Here is a 16,286-nt window from a genome sequence, read left to right on the forward strand (position 1 = left end):
GAGAAGCCTTCACTTCATACACTGGGCAGTCCGTCTGTAAAATTTAATAACCAACTGAAAGACTACAGCTGCGCTTTGTTAGGAGCTAAAAAGTTTTGAACATGAAGGTCCACGTCCTTGTACAGCTAGTATTTATGCCTTCAGTCTTCAATTTTAAAAGAGCAACACTGTCGCCTACTAAGACATCCTACCATCTTTGGCTTTGGTGACTGGTATTTTTCCTGGAGAAAGGAATTATTATTTTTTTCTTTCCACAATGCTGCAATTAATTCAATCATAGCTGTTCACTACAGAAAAAAGAACTGAATATCCTCTGGATTAAAGAAACACTCCTTTTTTTTTTCCCTAAGTCTGCTTTCCCATTTTATTTCTTTCTCTTTTTCTCCCTTTCTTTCCTATCATGAAAGTTTGCTTAAATAATTTAACCTTACATTATTTTCTAATTGCCTTGTGCATTTCAACATCTCTAGCTGGACTAAATTCAATAGTACAATACTACAATTCAACAAAGTATGACAAAAGTTCACATGAATTCATGCCTAAGCAATGGTTAAATCTTACTGTGCTCACTCCTACAAGCTTCTCAGTTGCCTCAGAGTAAGAACGTAGCAGCCCAGGGCCCCATGTTGATTACTTTGTAAGTACAGAATTTTACAGTATATGCACTTAAAAATCAGTCAAGCAAACAAACAAGCAAACAACAACAACAAAATTAGGGTAGTCTTACAGTCCTACACTAGCATTTTGAAGCTCAGAATGGGAAGAGAATTTACATACATAGCTTACACCATGTTTTTATTATTGAGTTGCTTACAGTGTTAGTTGAGTTTCCATTTAAGTGTAAGCCACTGTCAAAGAGAGGTGATGAAGCCCCACTGCTGTGATCACTGGATGGTCCAGGGGAACCTGGAAATCAGACCATGAAAAATAATAGCTTATGTTAAAAATATATATATATATATATCAGGAAATATCTATTCCAGCTGTAAAACACAGGAAGCATTTTTAACATAAATCACCAAACCAAGCCAGAAGTACTACTTGCATTTTAGGATGACAGCCAATAAAATGTCCATATGCTATACTTTATGTCTAGAAAGAAACAAGGTAGCTAGATGTCATTTTGTAGAGGTTGTGCTCATGGGAACTACTTGCATCCTTCACTGTTTGCAGGATTAAGCCTTTTTTCACTGAGAAGAAGATATTCAAAACCAAGTAAGAAATTTAGTTACACAAGTCCCATTAATTGAATAAATAACTTTCCTATTCAGTCTTGACAGTCTCACTTTAGTATAACCACGGATGGCATTTATAAACAAAGCTAATAAGAAACTCTCAGGCAAGTACTAACTGTACAGATCCATACACTTTATTAATGGATATATCTTTTTCTTAAAATGCCAATTACTTTCAAAAATGATGTACTTTCTCAAACTGAGAAATTAAAAGCAGTCATCTTGAAATGTTGATACTACGTTAATATGTTAAGATTACACAGTTACATTCTTCAAGATCTCTCTTCCTTCAGCAGTTATGCATCATGATTCTGCTTTAGTAGTTAAAGTGACTCCATGAAAGCTTATTACTTTTGTAACATACAATAAAGGAAACAGCACAAAGTCACATCATAGTGTAACTTCTGCTTAAATGTAAAATGTTAACAGATAGCACCAATAATATACAATTACTGTCAGGCAGCACTTGGTCTTATCAATAAAGCACATAAAATCAATTTCACAGCATTATGTTCATCACCACTGAAAACTCATTTTTTCCACCTGAAGAAGTCACCTGAAATTGCCCGTCAATACTTTCACATTAATAGTTCTGTCAAGTTTAACATCACAAAAGTAAAAAAGTCATTCTTAGTCATATATTTTTGTATGTATCTATTCCACATATCTTGAAGATTTAGCAAAACGGAACTTAATTCAACAAAAGCTCATTTTCTCCGTAACAAATCTCTGCCAGTTCAGTGTTGAGGTCTCAGAATTTTATCCTGAATTCTGAAGTTTCAGCATGTTTTCATTTGGATTCCTTTCTGTACAGCATTAGATGATGTCAGCAGAAGGAACCATTATGCTTTTCTTGTATGGGTCTAACCCAAGCGCCGACTTTAGTAGCTAGCTACAACATTTTGTAGCTACTATACACGTACAGTAGACCACAAAAATCTATGCTCATACTCATAGATGACCACAGTGACTTGCTGGAACAGACGATAATTTCTAATTTTTTTAAATAAAAATACTGGAATAAAAAAGTTGGCATTAAATTCTCCACTGAAGAGTCTGCCTGTTGGTGAATCCCACTGTCTCCGGCAGTAGACAACTACGACAGGTCCATGAGTCAATCAGACTCCTAAGTGGAATTATGCCACCTCTTCAGCAATTTGAGCATATCAAAAGACATGAATTTAGGTATTTTCACATCTCTAAATCCAGATTTTACCATAGTACAAAATACTACATTAGAATAATTTATTTTTTTTAAGTAGAGAAAACTGACATCCATTGCATGGGAAAGCCAAGAATAAAAGTTTAAGGAACAAATTTCCCTCCTCACACAGTGTTCCTGTGGATTTGCTTTTCAGTGTAGCAGCCTGCTTTGTTTTTTTGAGTCACAACAAACTACACAGCCTCTCTCAGACTATGCTACTTCCACCACTTGACTGCAAGCAAGTTCACAAGTCTTTTAGTCTGCTCCCTGCCTATTCTGCCTCACTCACTCATGGACTACTCCGTCATGGCCTCGTTCATCATTTTAGAAGCTCCCACTGTATATGCTCAACTGCTTTCATGGAAGGTGCAGTGCTCTCATTACACACACACACACACACACGATATACATTATACAAAATATACTAACACACAGTAAGTCTTGTACTATCTGCTACTGTGGCCCTTGCCCAAGTAGATGAGACTCCAAGTGTTTACGTAAAATAAAACATCTGCTACAGGTAACGCCCTGCTCCATGACCACAATACAGTATCCTGATGGGTACTGATGCCAGAAAAAAAGGTATTTGGTACGTTGTGAGATTTCCAGCAATCATAATTGCCTAGCTGTCCTCTTATCCCACCCAAATTATAGTTAGACAGCCGGCCTATGAGAGACGCAAACTTACACTATGACAGGCTTCACCCGTTTCATTTGCTTATTCTCAGCTGTGGCATTTTTGTTCTTTGGAGAAGGCTGGGTCAGGAAGGATCCTGTGGGAGGGAAGATCTTTGCCTTATCTTTACCTAAGCAATAGCTGAGTATGCTCAGAGGAAAAAAAAAAACCAACTTATGCTGTAAGGTGAGATGGGGTCAGAGAGAGAGAGATAGCAAGGATATAGGAGTCTGCAGTTCACACAAGAGACTGAGACGCCCCTGGGGGCAGCAGGAAAAAGACAGGCAGAACTCCGAGGTGAGGGAAAGAAACTCTGTAAGGATCACAGGGGATTTTGCAGAGCTAGCAGTAACTCAGGAAAGCACCAAGCTAGCTGACACTAAACCTAAAGCAAGAACGCATTTGCAGCGGTATAGGTAGGAGTTGTTTATAAATCCTTTTATATTCTTTTTGACAGAATCACTGAGATTTTTCACTTTAAAAAGTTAGGTATTCTACTACTTATTTTAATAAAGTCTGGATTTTATTTTTAACTTTAAAAGCCTTAAGCTTTCTATATCTAGAAAGGTCTCTATTAAAGTTCTGGTCATCAACTCAGAGTCCCATCAACAGGTGGTTCTTTATTTCAGTCAGTGAATCACACTAAATATCTAAATAACAAACAAAACCCCCAAAACACAGTATAGCAGATCAATGTACAGCAAGTAGTCAGCAAGACTTTATCCTTCACAACAATTTGTCTGATGATCAACACTGCTGAATGATACTGGAGACCTCTTGTATATAAATGAAATCTCATTTATCTAACTTGCTAATTATGTCATAGACAACCTCCAACAGACAAAAAGCCCATTCCAGAACAACGACAAAATTAAAATCAAAGAAAACACTCCTGGTGATTTTTAATTACACTGCAAGCTTTGCAACTTCAGAATATTCTGATAATTTGGTGTAACTATCAAAAAGAAAAATTCTGAAGAGAGTCTGTTTTACCACAAAACATCTTGAAGAGTCTTCCCAGCAGCAGTGAATCTTATCTAAAAGGCTTCTACAAGCCCTGCTCAGCTCTGGGATGGGTAATGGACTTAGCTCCAGAGAATCCCAAGAGCTGATGTCATAATTATTCTGTAACAGGCTAACAAATAACCCTCATAGCCACTAATAACTTCCTGACTCAGCTCCAAAAACCAAAATTCCTTCCTTTGGTTTCCAGAAACACAAATCTATCCTCTCTCTAGCTGACAGTGACCTTAGAGCAAACCACAGGCCATGGGATAAGGAATCATCCTAGCCATGGACCCAGACCACCCAGTGAAGCAGACAGTTAATGATCCTACTGTCCCATGCTAACGTCTGATCCAGGCCTGGTATTTTTTTGAGAAAGAAGTGTTTGCCCTATGCAGAATTATGCCAAGCATTCTGCAATATTTTATAAAATTGCTGATCAAATTCGTGTGGCAGAGAATATTTGCTGGCATAATTTAATTTACTACTATGGACAGTCTCATAATAGCCCAGTAAGGGCCAAGAGTCCCACGCAGCTGTGAAAGAGACAACGATCAATACTGGCATACCACCCTGGGTTAGGGCCTCCTCCAAACACAGAAACAAGCGGTCCTTGTCTCATCCTTAAGCGCCAGTTAATCAGTATCCATGTCTAAATCCATGCCAAATCCTGTATTTGTTGTTCACAATAATGAGTCAAGCAACCAGAAAAATGTGGTGAGAACTGTAGGCAGGTATTTCCCTGTTGTGACATCTTGTGCTTTCGCTAGCTGTGGCATGAGATAGTGTAGGGAAGGAAGAGGTGTGAGAAGGAAGCAGGGGAGGCAAATGCTACTCCGGATGATGTAGTTATAGAAATAGTAGTAATACTGCTTAACAGGAAGAGACTATGGTTGCATTTGAAGTGAACTCACCCCAGTACTAAAACTGCCAGCATAGCAGCTGATCTGACTGAATGCTTCAAGGTAGGGCACCATGTGCCTGAGTCTTCTGGGATGTTAGGAAAGGCCAAGATACTTCAGCTTTATGCATGTATGCACTTAAATCTTGCCTGCAGTGTGAGTTGGGAATTACTTTATTGCATAGTAGAATTACTCCTTAGCTTCTTATATGTGTCACTGATGCTTCACGACTGAAATTCCCTTTTGTGCACAGGCTTGTGAAAAGCTCTTCTTGAAATGGGGTGCTTTGTCCCACCACGGCTATTCTCCTTAACTTCAGTGTATGGCCCTAAACCAGGCCTATTTTCCATAATTTTTGACACCTTATTTGCTTATTTCCTCACCACAAGAACGAGCATTTATGTCAAGTGACTTACCAAAGATCACCTGACTCACCGAGCTTGGTTTCAGCCTGTATTGGATGGCTGCACAGAACACCCTGGAGAGGAGCAGGTGAGCTCTGCGCTGAGGTCCAGGTTCCGTTCAGAAGGGTCATTTCTTAAGTTCCTCACCTGTTTGATCATACTTAGCAAGTCCTTTTGCTGAGGATGCAGTATAGGACTGAAGGCGTGGGATCATGCATGGGACTGGGCAGGATAGCATAATGCTTGCCAAAGATTTCCTCATGCTCTGCATAAAGGAGGCAAATCTAATAAGCTGCCCAAAATGAGCTGTTTGTACCCAAGATGTCTCTTTCATTTAAGAAGCATTGCTTCTCTGCTGTGCTTGTTGATAGCCTGTGATAGTTTGTTTAAAATGGCACTGTCTTCCCTATTCCAAACAGGTTTTCTTTGAACAACAGTAATCAGGGGCAGACTCCAAACGGTGCTAGCTGGCCACAGGCCATGAAACAGGCCCTCTGAAAGAGAATGGAGGTTTTTGTAAGGTGAAAGTTCCTGGTTCAAGTATTCACGGAGGCTATTTACCTACAGAAGTTTTGCACGCACCTCTGGTCACATGGAGATAGAAGATGATCTGGTCTCCCTGCTAACCACTGCTTTCTCTTTCCAGAAACAGCACTTTATGGAAGCAGTGCCATGATCTCAGCCTCCCAGACAGGAATGGCTGCAGTGCCTCCTGGTGAGAAAGGCAACGCAGGAGGCACCTAAGTTCCTCTTAGCTCCCGTGATGTACCAAGAGGGCACCAATATTCCTGGACCTGCGTGAACTACTTGTGAAGGTGGCAGCTGTCTCACACAGAGTGTGTACTGGGTGTAAGTGACAAGGTTTTGGGGGGCAGGGTGGCTCCAGGGGTGGGAGATGGTCAGGGGCTGCTCCATGCCCGACAGCTGGTTCCAGCCAGCTCCAGCCGCCCCACTGCAGGGCACGGCTGAGCCCCGCAGCCCAGCTGGTAGCACCTCTGGGCAACTATTTAAGAAAGGGCAAAATGCAGAACAGCAGAGAGAGGAGTGAGGAAAAAAGTGGGAGAAAAAATCCTATGAAACTCAAGGTCAGTGAAGGAGAGGGAGGAGGTGCTCCAGGTGTTGGAGCAGAGATTCCCCTGCAGTCCATGGAGAGACCATGGTGAAGCAGGTATTTCCCTGCAGCCCGTGGAGGACCACGTCGGAGCAGATGCCCACACCACAGCCCAGGGAGGACCCCATGCAGGAGCAGGTGGATGTACCCTGAAGGAAGCTGCAGCCTCTGGGGGACACATGCTGGAGCAGATTTTTCCTGAAGAACTTCAGCCCGTGTTGAGGACTCATGCTAGAGCAGTTTGTAAAGGATTGCAGCCGGTGCGAAGGACCCACGCTGGAGCAGGGTAAAAGTGTGAGAAGGAAGGAGTGGCAGAGAGGAACACTGTGTACTGACCCCAACCCCTCACCCCCCATTCCCCTGCACCACTTGCAGGGGAAGTAGAGGGGTCAGGAATGAAGTTGAGCCTGGGAAAAGGGTTTGGGGGAAGGTGTTGTTTCAATTCATTTGTCTTTGTTTCTCACTCATGGAATCTATTTTAATAGGCAATACATTTAATTAAGTTTCCCCAAGTTGAGTCTATTTTGCCCATGACAGTAATTAATAAGTGATCTCCCTGTCTCTATCTTGACCCCAGAGCTTTTTCATTCTATCTTCTCCCCATGTTCTGTTTGAGGAGGGGGAGTGAGCGAGCAGCTGGGTAGGAGTTTGGCTCTTAGCTAAGGTTAACCAACCGTAAGCGATAGGGTCCAAGTGATGTCAATCAACAAGATGAGTTAAAATTGCTAGTAGGACTGTCATAACCACAAATGACTATGGCCAACAACACAGAAACTACCGGTAAGACCCTGCTAGCTTGCCAAAATGGTGTTTAAGCTAGGACACAGTTATCCAAGGCATTACAGACACTAGTTTATAGTTGTCTGATGACCTAGTAGGAAAAGTAGGAAGACAAAACCTGAAGTTTCATTACAAGGAACACTGACCAGACAAAGATCTCCAAATGTAAACACAAGATTTCTTCAAATCTAGATTCCATTTTCAAATGGAAATGACACACAGTATGAACTGACATAAAGGTTTTAGCATGAAATGTATAGGTCAGCTTAGTGGAGGCCTGTCAAGTTTGCTTTTAATAGGTGTAAGAATTTAGATGAAATGACAGACACTCTTCAAATGACAAGAGCTAGACCTGAGACCTGCGATTCTGTTGAAATTGAGAAAAAACAAGTACATACTTGAGCCCAACTTATATAAATCCCCAGAACAAGACACATTTTAAATCTGTTTTACTTAATTTGGAAAGAGAATCATATGTAAGATAAACTGGTGCAAAATTATTTGGTCTGATCAAGTTAGCTGATATATTATGTACACTTTTCTACTTGCAACGTTGATTACAACTATCTTGAATATTTGTATTTGCTAACCAGCAGAACAAAAACTTCCCTCATCTGCATTGCTCATAAACAATTTACTATTGCTACTGTTAAACTACTCAGCTGTCACATCATAATTCTGCTCTCTGACAAAAATTATCAAAATATCAAAGTAATTTATGAAATATGCACAATTAATGTTATCTGTTTGTTTGGTAAGTGTCCTGAAAATACCTTTCAGTGTGAATGTATGATTCAAATGTTTGCAAAAAACTATTTTATTGTATTCAGGCAAAGCTTCTGTAGAAAAACTTTCAGATATCACCCATGGTTGTACTGCATTTTAATGAGTTTTTCAGTTTTATTTTGAATAAACTATACAGAAGCAGTCATGCAGTATGCATTAGATTCTTACACGTTAAGCAATAAACTACACACACAATTTTCTACTTCTTCCTGTAAAACACTCAAGGATTGAATTCGTATTTCTTTCACTGTCATCTTATTATGAGAATACTGCAAAGAGGAAAACAAATTACTCCCATCCGTTAATTTCCTCTTACCTAATGGGAGCTTTAAAAATGATGGAGCTTCCCTGAGGTACTGAACAGTGATGGTAACTTCATCGCCAGCATTTCGCAGTAGGTGTACCTGTCAGTGTGACAAATAACAGCTACTTTAAACCAAAGAACCACCAGTCATGGAAAGCACATTACTTACAATGAAATCAACATCTCTGTTGACCTATAATACACTCAGTATGAACATTTCTGACTGGGAATGAATATCTTGAGGGTCAAGTCACACCAACAATGGATAAAAGTAGGCAAGACCAGTGGAACAACCTGAATAAATAATTTGGTGGGCAAGCTGATTTTATATACCACCTGAACACAACTTCTATAAACAAACTGATTTTATAAAACTGGCATAGGGTAGTAGGGAAATACGTGTTTATGTAGAGATAATTTATTAATTGTGTGTGTATACACATAAACAGACACAAAAAGATCTATTAATACATCATACATATCTAGATCTTAAGTATTTGGTTTGATTAATTTAGGTAATACATTAAGCACATTTCTCTCTTTCAAATATAGTCTTGATTTTTGTGACTGTCTTCATCATCTGTAAGTATTTGCTAACCAGAAGGGAACACATACACACACATATGTGTATAGACACACGTATTACAACATCAGAATTTACTTATAGGCATAGCACACTACCGCGTAAGGAGCTTTTTTAAATACAGGACTTCAAATAACACCTTTGATGGAACTCGATTCCTATTACAGGGCAGAGGTATTGCCCACTTTCATACCCATGACAGTCAGGTAACAGGTATTGCATTTGGTTTCTATGTGGCCTGCACGCAGGGTCTGCAGCCCTGATCCTGTTTCTCAGAAATGGATGCTAATGCCAGTGGCCTCTAATCTGAGCACAACCAAAGCATGCATATATCAAGCAGAAAAGTAACTAACCACAGCAAACTAACTCCTATAGATGTATTTACTGCTCTAATGCAGTACTTGGAGGAAGCTGGTGGTTGTGTTTCTTCAGGCCACTCTTAAGCACAATGCCACACTGGCCAACAACATGACATGCAGGACTACCTCAAACATTATAACTCTTCCTCTTGTGCACCTGAAATAATGCTTCTACCAGAGACTGATGTATTCACCTACATGAGAACATCAAGCTTATGCGTAATGGATATGAAAACCCAGGACAGGTGAAGAAATCAAGTAAGCAGTCACACAAGCTAAGAATTTTAAGCTATAAAAATATTCTGGAAAAGAGTGAGCAAGAAAACTGACCATAAAACCCCCAACACTAACATTGAAGATAACATTGTCTGGACAGGGATTTGTCTCTAAATTGGAGAGACATGGATTTGACGGATGGACCACTCGGTGGATAAGGAATTGGCTGGATGGTCGCACTCAAAGAGTTGCGGTCAACAGCTCGATGTCCAAGTGGAGACCAATGACGAGTGGCGCTCCTCAGGGGTCAGTATTGGGACTGGTGCTGTTTTAACAGCTTTATTGGTGACACGGACAGTGGGATTGAGTGCACCCTCAGCAAGCTTGCGGATGACACCAAGCTGTGTGGTGTGGTTGATACTCTAGAGGGAACGGATGCCATCCAGAGGGACCTTGACAGGCTTGAGAGGTGGGCCTGTGCAAACCTCATGAAGTTCAACAAGGCCAAGTGCAAGGTCCTGCACATGGGTCGGGGCAATCCCAAGCACAAATACAGGCTGAGTGATGAGTGGATTGAGAGCAGCCCTGAGAAGGACGACTTGGGAGTACTGGTGGATGAAGAACTGAGTAAGAGTCAGCAATGTGCGCTCGCAGCCCTATATCCTAGGCTGCATCAAAAGAAGTGTGCCTAGCAGGTCAAGGGAGGTGATCCTCCCCCTCTACTTCGCTCTCGTGAGACCCCACCTGCAGTACTGTGTTCAGATCTGGGGCGGCCAACATAAGAAAGACATGGACCTGTTGGAGCGAGTCCAGAGGGCCATGAAGATGATCAGATGAACCTCTCCTATGAAGACAGGCTGAGAGAGTTGGGGTTGTTCAGCCTGGAGAAGAGAAGGCTCCAGGGAGACCTTACAGCAGCCTTCCAGTACCTAAAAAGGGGCTACAGGAAAGATGAGGAGGGACTTTTTACAAGGGCATGTAGTAATAGGACAAGGGGTAATGTCTTTAAACTGAAAGCGGGTAGGTCTAGATTGGATGTAAGTTCTTCACTGTGAGGGTGGTGAGACACCGGAACAGGTTGCCCAGAGAGGTTGTGGCTGCCCCATCCCTGGAAGTGTCCAAGGCCAGGTTGGATGGGGCTTTGAGCAACCTGGTCTGGTGGAAGGTGTCCCTGCCCATGGCAGGGGGGTTGGAACTGGATCATCTTTAGGGTCCCTTCCAACCCAAACCATTCTATGGTTCTATGGTCTGATTTGCGTGATTAAGTGAGCAGGCATATGAATCACCTATATAAAGTACCACTGCTGAAAGCTTACTGTTTGCTGTACCTGTAAAATCCATATATTTGATAAAGACTTACAGTGTCTTCCTCCATCCTCCTCACCCATCTTTCAGTCTGTCAAACAACGACTTCCATTGCTAACAAGCTGCAGTAGCACTAATGACCACAGATCAGTCCCTGGGAGGGAATGTTAACGTTTTACACTCATTAAGTTAGGAAATTCAGCTCTGCAGGGGAGAAGCAAGAGCTCAATAAGGTCAGAGAATGCACATAACAGGCAGTCCTATCAGATTAGAGCTTGAGGAATGAAGGTCCAGAAGTAAAGGGGTAGGGGATGCATAAGAGAAAGGGATATATGTTAAAAAAAAAAAAAAAAAAAAAAAGGGCAAGTTTCCCAGAAAGGACCTGCATTTCCTTTCAAGTTCTTCTTTCCTGATTGACAGAATCCTCCCTCCCCCAGGGCCCCATTTCTCTACTCTTCTTGTTCTCTACTCAAGCATTTTTACTTTTTTTCACAGGCTCAATCCACATTTAAATGATTTACTACCAAGAATACAACAGCTAATGCTACCTACTCACACCCACTACTCTGATATGAGGTGTTCTACTCAAGTCAAAGATTTTGTGGACAACTGACTAAAGAAGAACCTGAGATCTCATTGTGGAAAAAAAACATTGTGGAAAAAACCATTATGATCATTGATTTCTCAGTAAAGTCTCTGTGCTGGTTTTGGCTGGGATAGAGTTAATTTTTTTCACAGTAGCTGATATGGGGCTATGTGTTGGATTTGTGCTGAAAACAGTGTTGATAACACAGGGATGTTTTAGTTATTGCTGAGCAGTGCTTGCACAGAGCCAAGGCCTTTTCTGCTTCTCAGCCCACCCCACCAGCGAGGAGGCTGGGGGGGCACAAGGAGTTGGGAGGGGACACAGCCGGGACAGCTGACCCCAAATGACCCAAGGGATATTCCAGACCATATGATGTCATGATCAGCATATAAAGCTGGGGGAAGAAGAAGGAAGGGGGGGACATTCAGAGTGATGGCATTTTGTCTTCCCAAGTCACCATTAGGTGTGATGGAGCCCTGCTTTCCTGGAGATGGCTGAACACCTGCCTGCCCATGGGAAGTGGTGAATGAATTCCTGGGTTTGCTTTGCTTGCGTGCACAGCTTTTGCTTTACCTATTAAACTGTCTTTATCTCAACCCATGAGTTTTTTCACGTTTACTCTTCCGATTCTCTCCTCCACCCCACCGGCTGGGAGTGAGCGAGTGGCCGTGTGGGGCTATCACTGGCTGGGGTTAAACCACGACACCCTCTCAGGATGATCAGAGCAGGAATAACCAGGAACTGAAGCACAGCAAAATTAGAATGCTTCTTTAAAGTCCTACAAGAGTGTGTCAGGACTGCAAAGCAAACCAGTGCGTCTTGAGTTCTAATGTATAAGAACAACTATGTCTCCTGAAATCCTCTGCCCCTTACTTCCTGCAATATTTTAGACCTTATTTATTACTTCCTAAGGACTGAAGATGATTGGTACCTCCGCTGCTCCTACCCCACTGTTACAAAGATAGTTCTTCCCTTTATCTGCAGACTATTATACATATAAAACATATGTATATGATATATATATAACAGTCTATTTGATATATATAAAGGCCTATTTTATATGTATATTAAAATAGACATATATATGCTAAACTTTTAGTCAAGATTCAGCTATCACATTATTCTTAAATATTTCTGAAATTCTGCAGTAACTTGATGCTCTGTTTTAAATTTAGCATCTGATTTAAAGATTCTGGATTTCTACATTATGTTTAATCATAAGTTCTAGATTAACTTTCAGTGAGGTAAAGCTCAATAGCTTAAAATTAATTAAGCTAAAATAAACTAGAATAGAATTAGAATATTAAAATAGAATGTTTGTTTTGTGGATTTAGATCAGCTACTTTGCACAAAATGCTCAGAAACTCATGAAAACTATGTCAACTCACATAAGCCTTTACTCAAAAGTAATCCTTTAATATTAGGGTATTTATATAGATCTATCATCACATAATATTTGGATGCACCAGCAAGATTCAAAATGAATATTCCTGAATATAGTTCTGTTCTGGAATACATCCATGATGAGTTGAATGGGAGCTAAAAAAAAAGCATGTCTTATAGACCTTCACTATCATTCTGCCATATATAGCTGAGCTACGTATATATATATACACACACACACACAGGTTATGCTTGCTTTGTTCAAAAGCTGAAACAGACTCTTATAACAGTCATATTAGACCATATGTGAAAACATAGTTCAGACATACATACAAAAATTTGTATTTATTTCACACATGTGTATAACTCCATATAAACTGATACAAAGATGAAAAATGCCTATGAAAAAAAATTGAAGAAACTGTCAGTATATCCTTGTATATGTTTAAATTAGACTGCAGTCACTTTTCAGTCTCTGGTTAATGAATTTGTCTTCCCAGACTTCATTAATAACTGCATTAGGCCTTGAAATGTTGTTATCCTCCTAGCCCAGTCACACGACCTAATGACTTTGCACTATTTATGCTAAACTACATCGCAACAGAGCCTTCGCAACTACATCAAATGCTTTTAAATGTGACCAAAATGGTTATAAAAGACAGTAAATCATGTTTTTTGCCACACTGTACTGATAGAACCACTGAACTTTGGAGTCATTGACGAACAAAGCTTAATTGGAAGTATTTTCTATGACCGTATGTGTAAAGTTAACAAATAATGAATTACTTAATTATCTTTAAAAAAAAAGTAATTAATTATGAAATTACATGTAAGCACTTGAAACAGCAGATGCACTTCACTTCGTAATCTTGCACATAATCAGGCAGTAGTCAATATTATTATAATTTAAAAAAATTGTAAGTTTTTAAATTCCTGATTCTTACGTGAAAGTTGATTTGGTCCCCGAAGTGGAAAAACATTTGGCTTGATCCTTGAAAAAAAATCCAAGCTCAGGCCAAGTATGTACGGCTGAAAAAGATTCAACAAGTAAATATCCCGCAGGCAGCCACGCTGCCATCTGCAGCATATAGGGGGTAACAAATGCCTCGATTTGAAACGAGGAGGGTAACGCGCGTTACGTGTACGTGTACCGGGTGCGGGTGCCCAGGTTTTGTTAGCGGGGACCTGCTGGGCGGCCCCTGTGAGGAGCAGCCGGGGCTGCCCCGAGCCGGACACAGCCGGTTCCAGCCGGTTCCAGCCGGCTCCAACCCGCCCACTGCAGGGCACGGCACGGCGGGGAAGGTAGAGGAGGTGGGCATGAAGGAGTGAAGTTGAGCCTGGGGAAGGGGGTGGGGGGAAGCTGTTGGTTCAATTTTTTTGTCTCTGTTTCTCACTACCCAAATCTATTTTAACTGGCAATAAAATTAATTAATTTTCCACAAGTCGAGTCTATTTTGCCTGTGATGATAATTGGTAAGCGATCTCCTTGTCTGTCTTGACCCACAAGCTTTTTAATCCTATTTTTCCCCCCTCTCCTGTTGAGGAGGGGGAGTGAGAGAGCAGCTAGGCCGGCATTTGGCTGCTGGCCAGGGCTGACCCACCACTGTGGGTTCAAGACAGTTTTACAAAGAAAAAAAAAAAAATTATAAAGGAAGAAGTGCAGCAGTGCTATCCATATAGTCTAGGTTCAGTGAAACCAGCCTGTGTGCAACAATGCCAGAAAGGTGATACAGCAGGAAAAGGACACCCAATGTATTCTCTTCCAAAGAAAAAATGTCAGAAAGTCAGTATCAGGGTAGTAGGAAGTCAGAGTTGGCAAGAAATACAAGATCCTGTCACCGAATGCTGTTGTATCTTAGTGATACCATTTTACTTGTCATTGTGTGGTAAATATATTAGAAACACTGACTTTAGCTTATCAGTATTTTTTTCAGACTGTAGCAACAACAGCATTTTGTAAAATCCAATAGGTAATTATGAAATCAACACATTTATAATATAGTCACACTACTGTACTGAAATATGTAATGGGAAGAAACATAAACCAAATAAAATTTATACTAATAACTCATTTTTTTATTCACAATTGGCTTTTTAGAAAAGCCACAAATGTGAACCATTTTAATTCTTTGACTTTGGAATAACAAGAATTTCAACTTCCTAATAGATATAAACATTTTGAAGAAAACTTTCAAACACAGCATAAGAGCTGTGTTTCCTCTTAATTAAGCAAAGAATGTTTGCACACAAACATTTATATTTGTCAAGAGATGAGAGGAGACAGCATGACAGACATACTGCCTAACATATTTCTGGAACATCTTAGTCAAATATTATGAAGATAAATTAAATCCAAAACTGTATGAAACAAAACAAAACAGTAGATTAGAAACTGTGGTAAAGCATGATATTTGATTTTTATTTCAAATAATATTTTGAAAAGGAAAGGACTCTAATATTAATGCTTTGGTTTAAAATTACCAAGCAGTAATACCTTAAAAGATACTTATACTGTATCATACTATCTTGGAGCTACTTTGTTTTCTTAGGTACTGTCTGAAGAGGTGATAGTATTGAACCGCACGCATACTAAGGAAAAAAAAAATCAACTTCAGTGCTCACAAGAAGGTATTAACACTATGGAAGGTCACTAAATAATGCACTGCTCTGTGGTGCTGAAGCTTTTGCACAAGTCCAGTAAGTCCAAGAAGACAAATCCAGTAGCTCTGGAGGAACATTCACTGTTGCACTGTTGCCTTACTGCAGTATTAATATCAAAGGACAATTGCAGAAGTGAGTCGGTTTTTGGGTTTGTTTTTTTTTTTAATAGTTGATTGAATACATTTACTGCAGCTAACTGTGTGTGTGCATGTCCTTACTTGTGTGTTCATATGTATGAAGGAGAAAAGGGCATCAAGGGAAATGCTTGCTTTTCATGCTGGCTCTAATTTGTGGATTTTGCCCATCTCTAAGTGTATTCATCAAGCCAGGGTTTATCATGCTTCCCTTTTCCACATGCATTTCTCAAGAACAGAACAGAGAGAATGTTAAAAATATAAATAGGAGCTGCTAGATCTCACTTAGCGAACTACAGTCCAAAGTCTGCAGAGAAAAATATGACTCATATTTTAGGAAAAACAAATTACCTTTGTTGCCTCATTTTTTTACCCATTTTAGGGATTTAGGGAAATCCTATATACCTATACGTGGGCAAGTCAATGGCATAATTCATAGCTGATGTGCATTCTTTTTAAATTCTGGTGCCTTGTGTTTACCATGGCTTGCTCTAAACCTTCAAACATACCTGATCATTAATATTCACACTGCTCAGAGATTTAGACAGGGTTTTGGCTGTTGGAATCAGGTTCTGCCTTATTATAGATCAGAACTGTAACAGCAATTAAAATTGAAAAGGACCATGTCTTTGATGAATTAATTCACCCATAC

The 16,286-nt window shown here is 40.2% G+C and overlaps 1 protein-coding gene across 2 annotated transcripts in view; it reads right to left on the reverse strand.

Moving 5' to 3' along the window:
* The window catches only part of SNTG2 (syntrophin gamma 2), a 299,806-nt gene that overhangs the window by 96,002 nt on the left and 187,518 nt on the right, over window positions 1-16,286 (reverse strand). For both annotated transcript variants that reach the window (XM_030038043.1, XM_030038044.1), the window contains 2 exons: window positions 8,420-8,507; window positions 815-906 (listed from right to left, as the gene is read on the reverse strand). In XM_030038043.1, the coding sequence (XP_029893903.1) occupies window positions 815-906; window positions 8,420-8,507 (180 nt within the window). The remainder of the gene's footprint in view (window positions 1-814; window positions 907-8,419; window positions 8,508-16,286) is intronic.

Source organism: Aquila chrysaetos, chromosome 15, assembly GCF_900496995.4.
Source record: "Aquila chrysaetos chrysaetos chromosome 15, bAquChr1.4, whole genome shotgun sequence".
NCBI classification, from domain to species: domain Eukaryota; kingdom Metazoa; phylum Chordata; class Aves; order Accipitriformes; family Accipitridae; genus Aquila; species Aquila chrysaetos.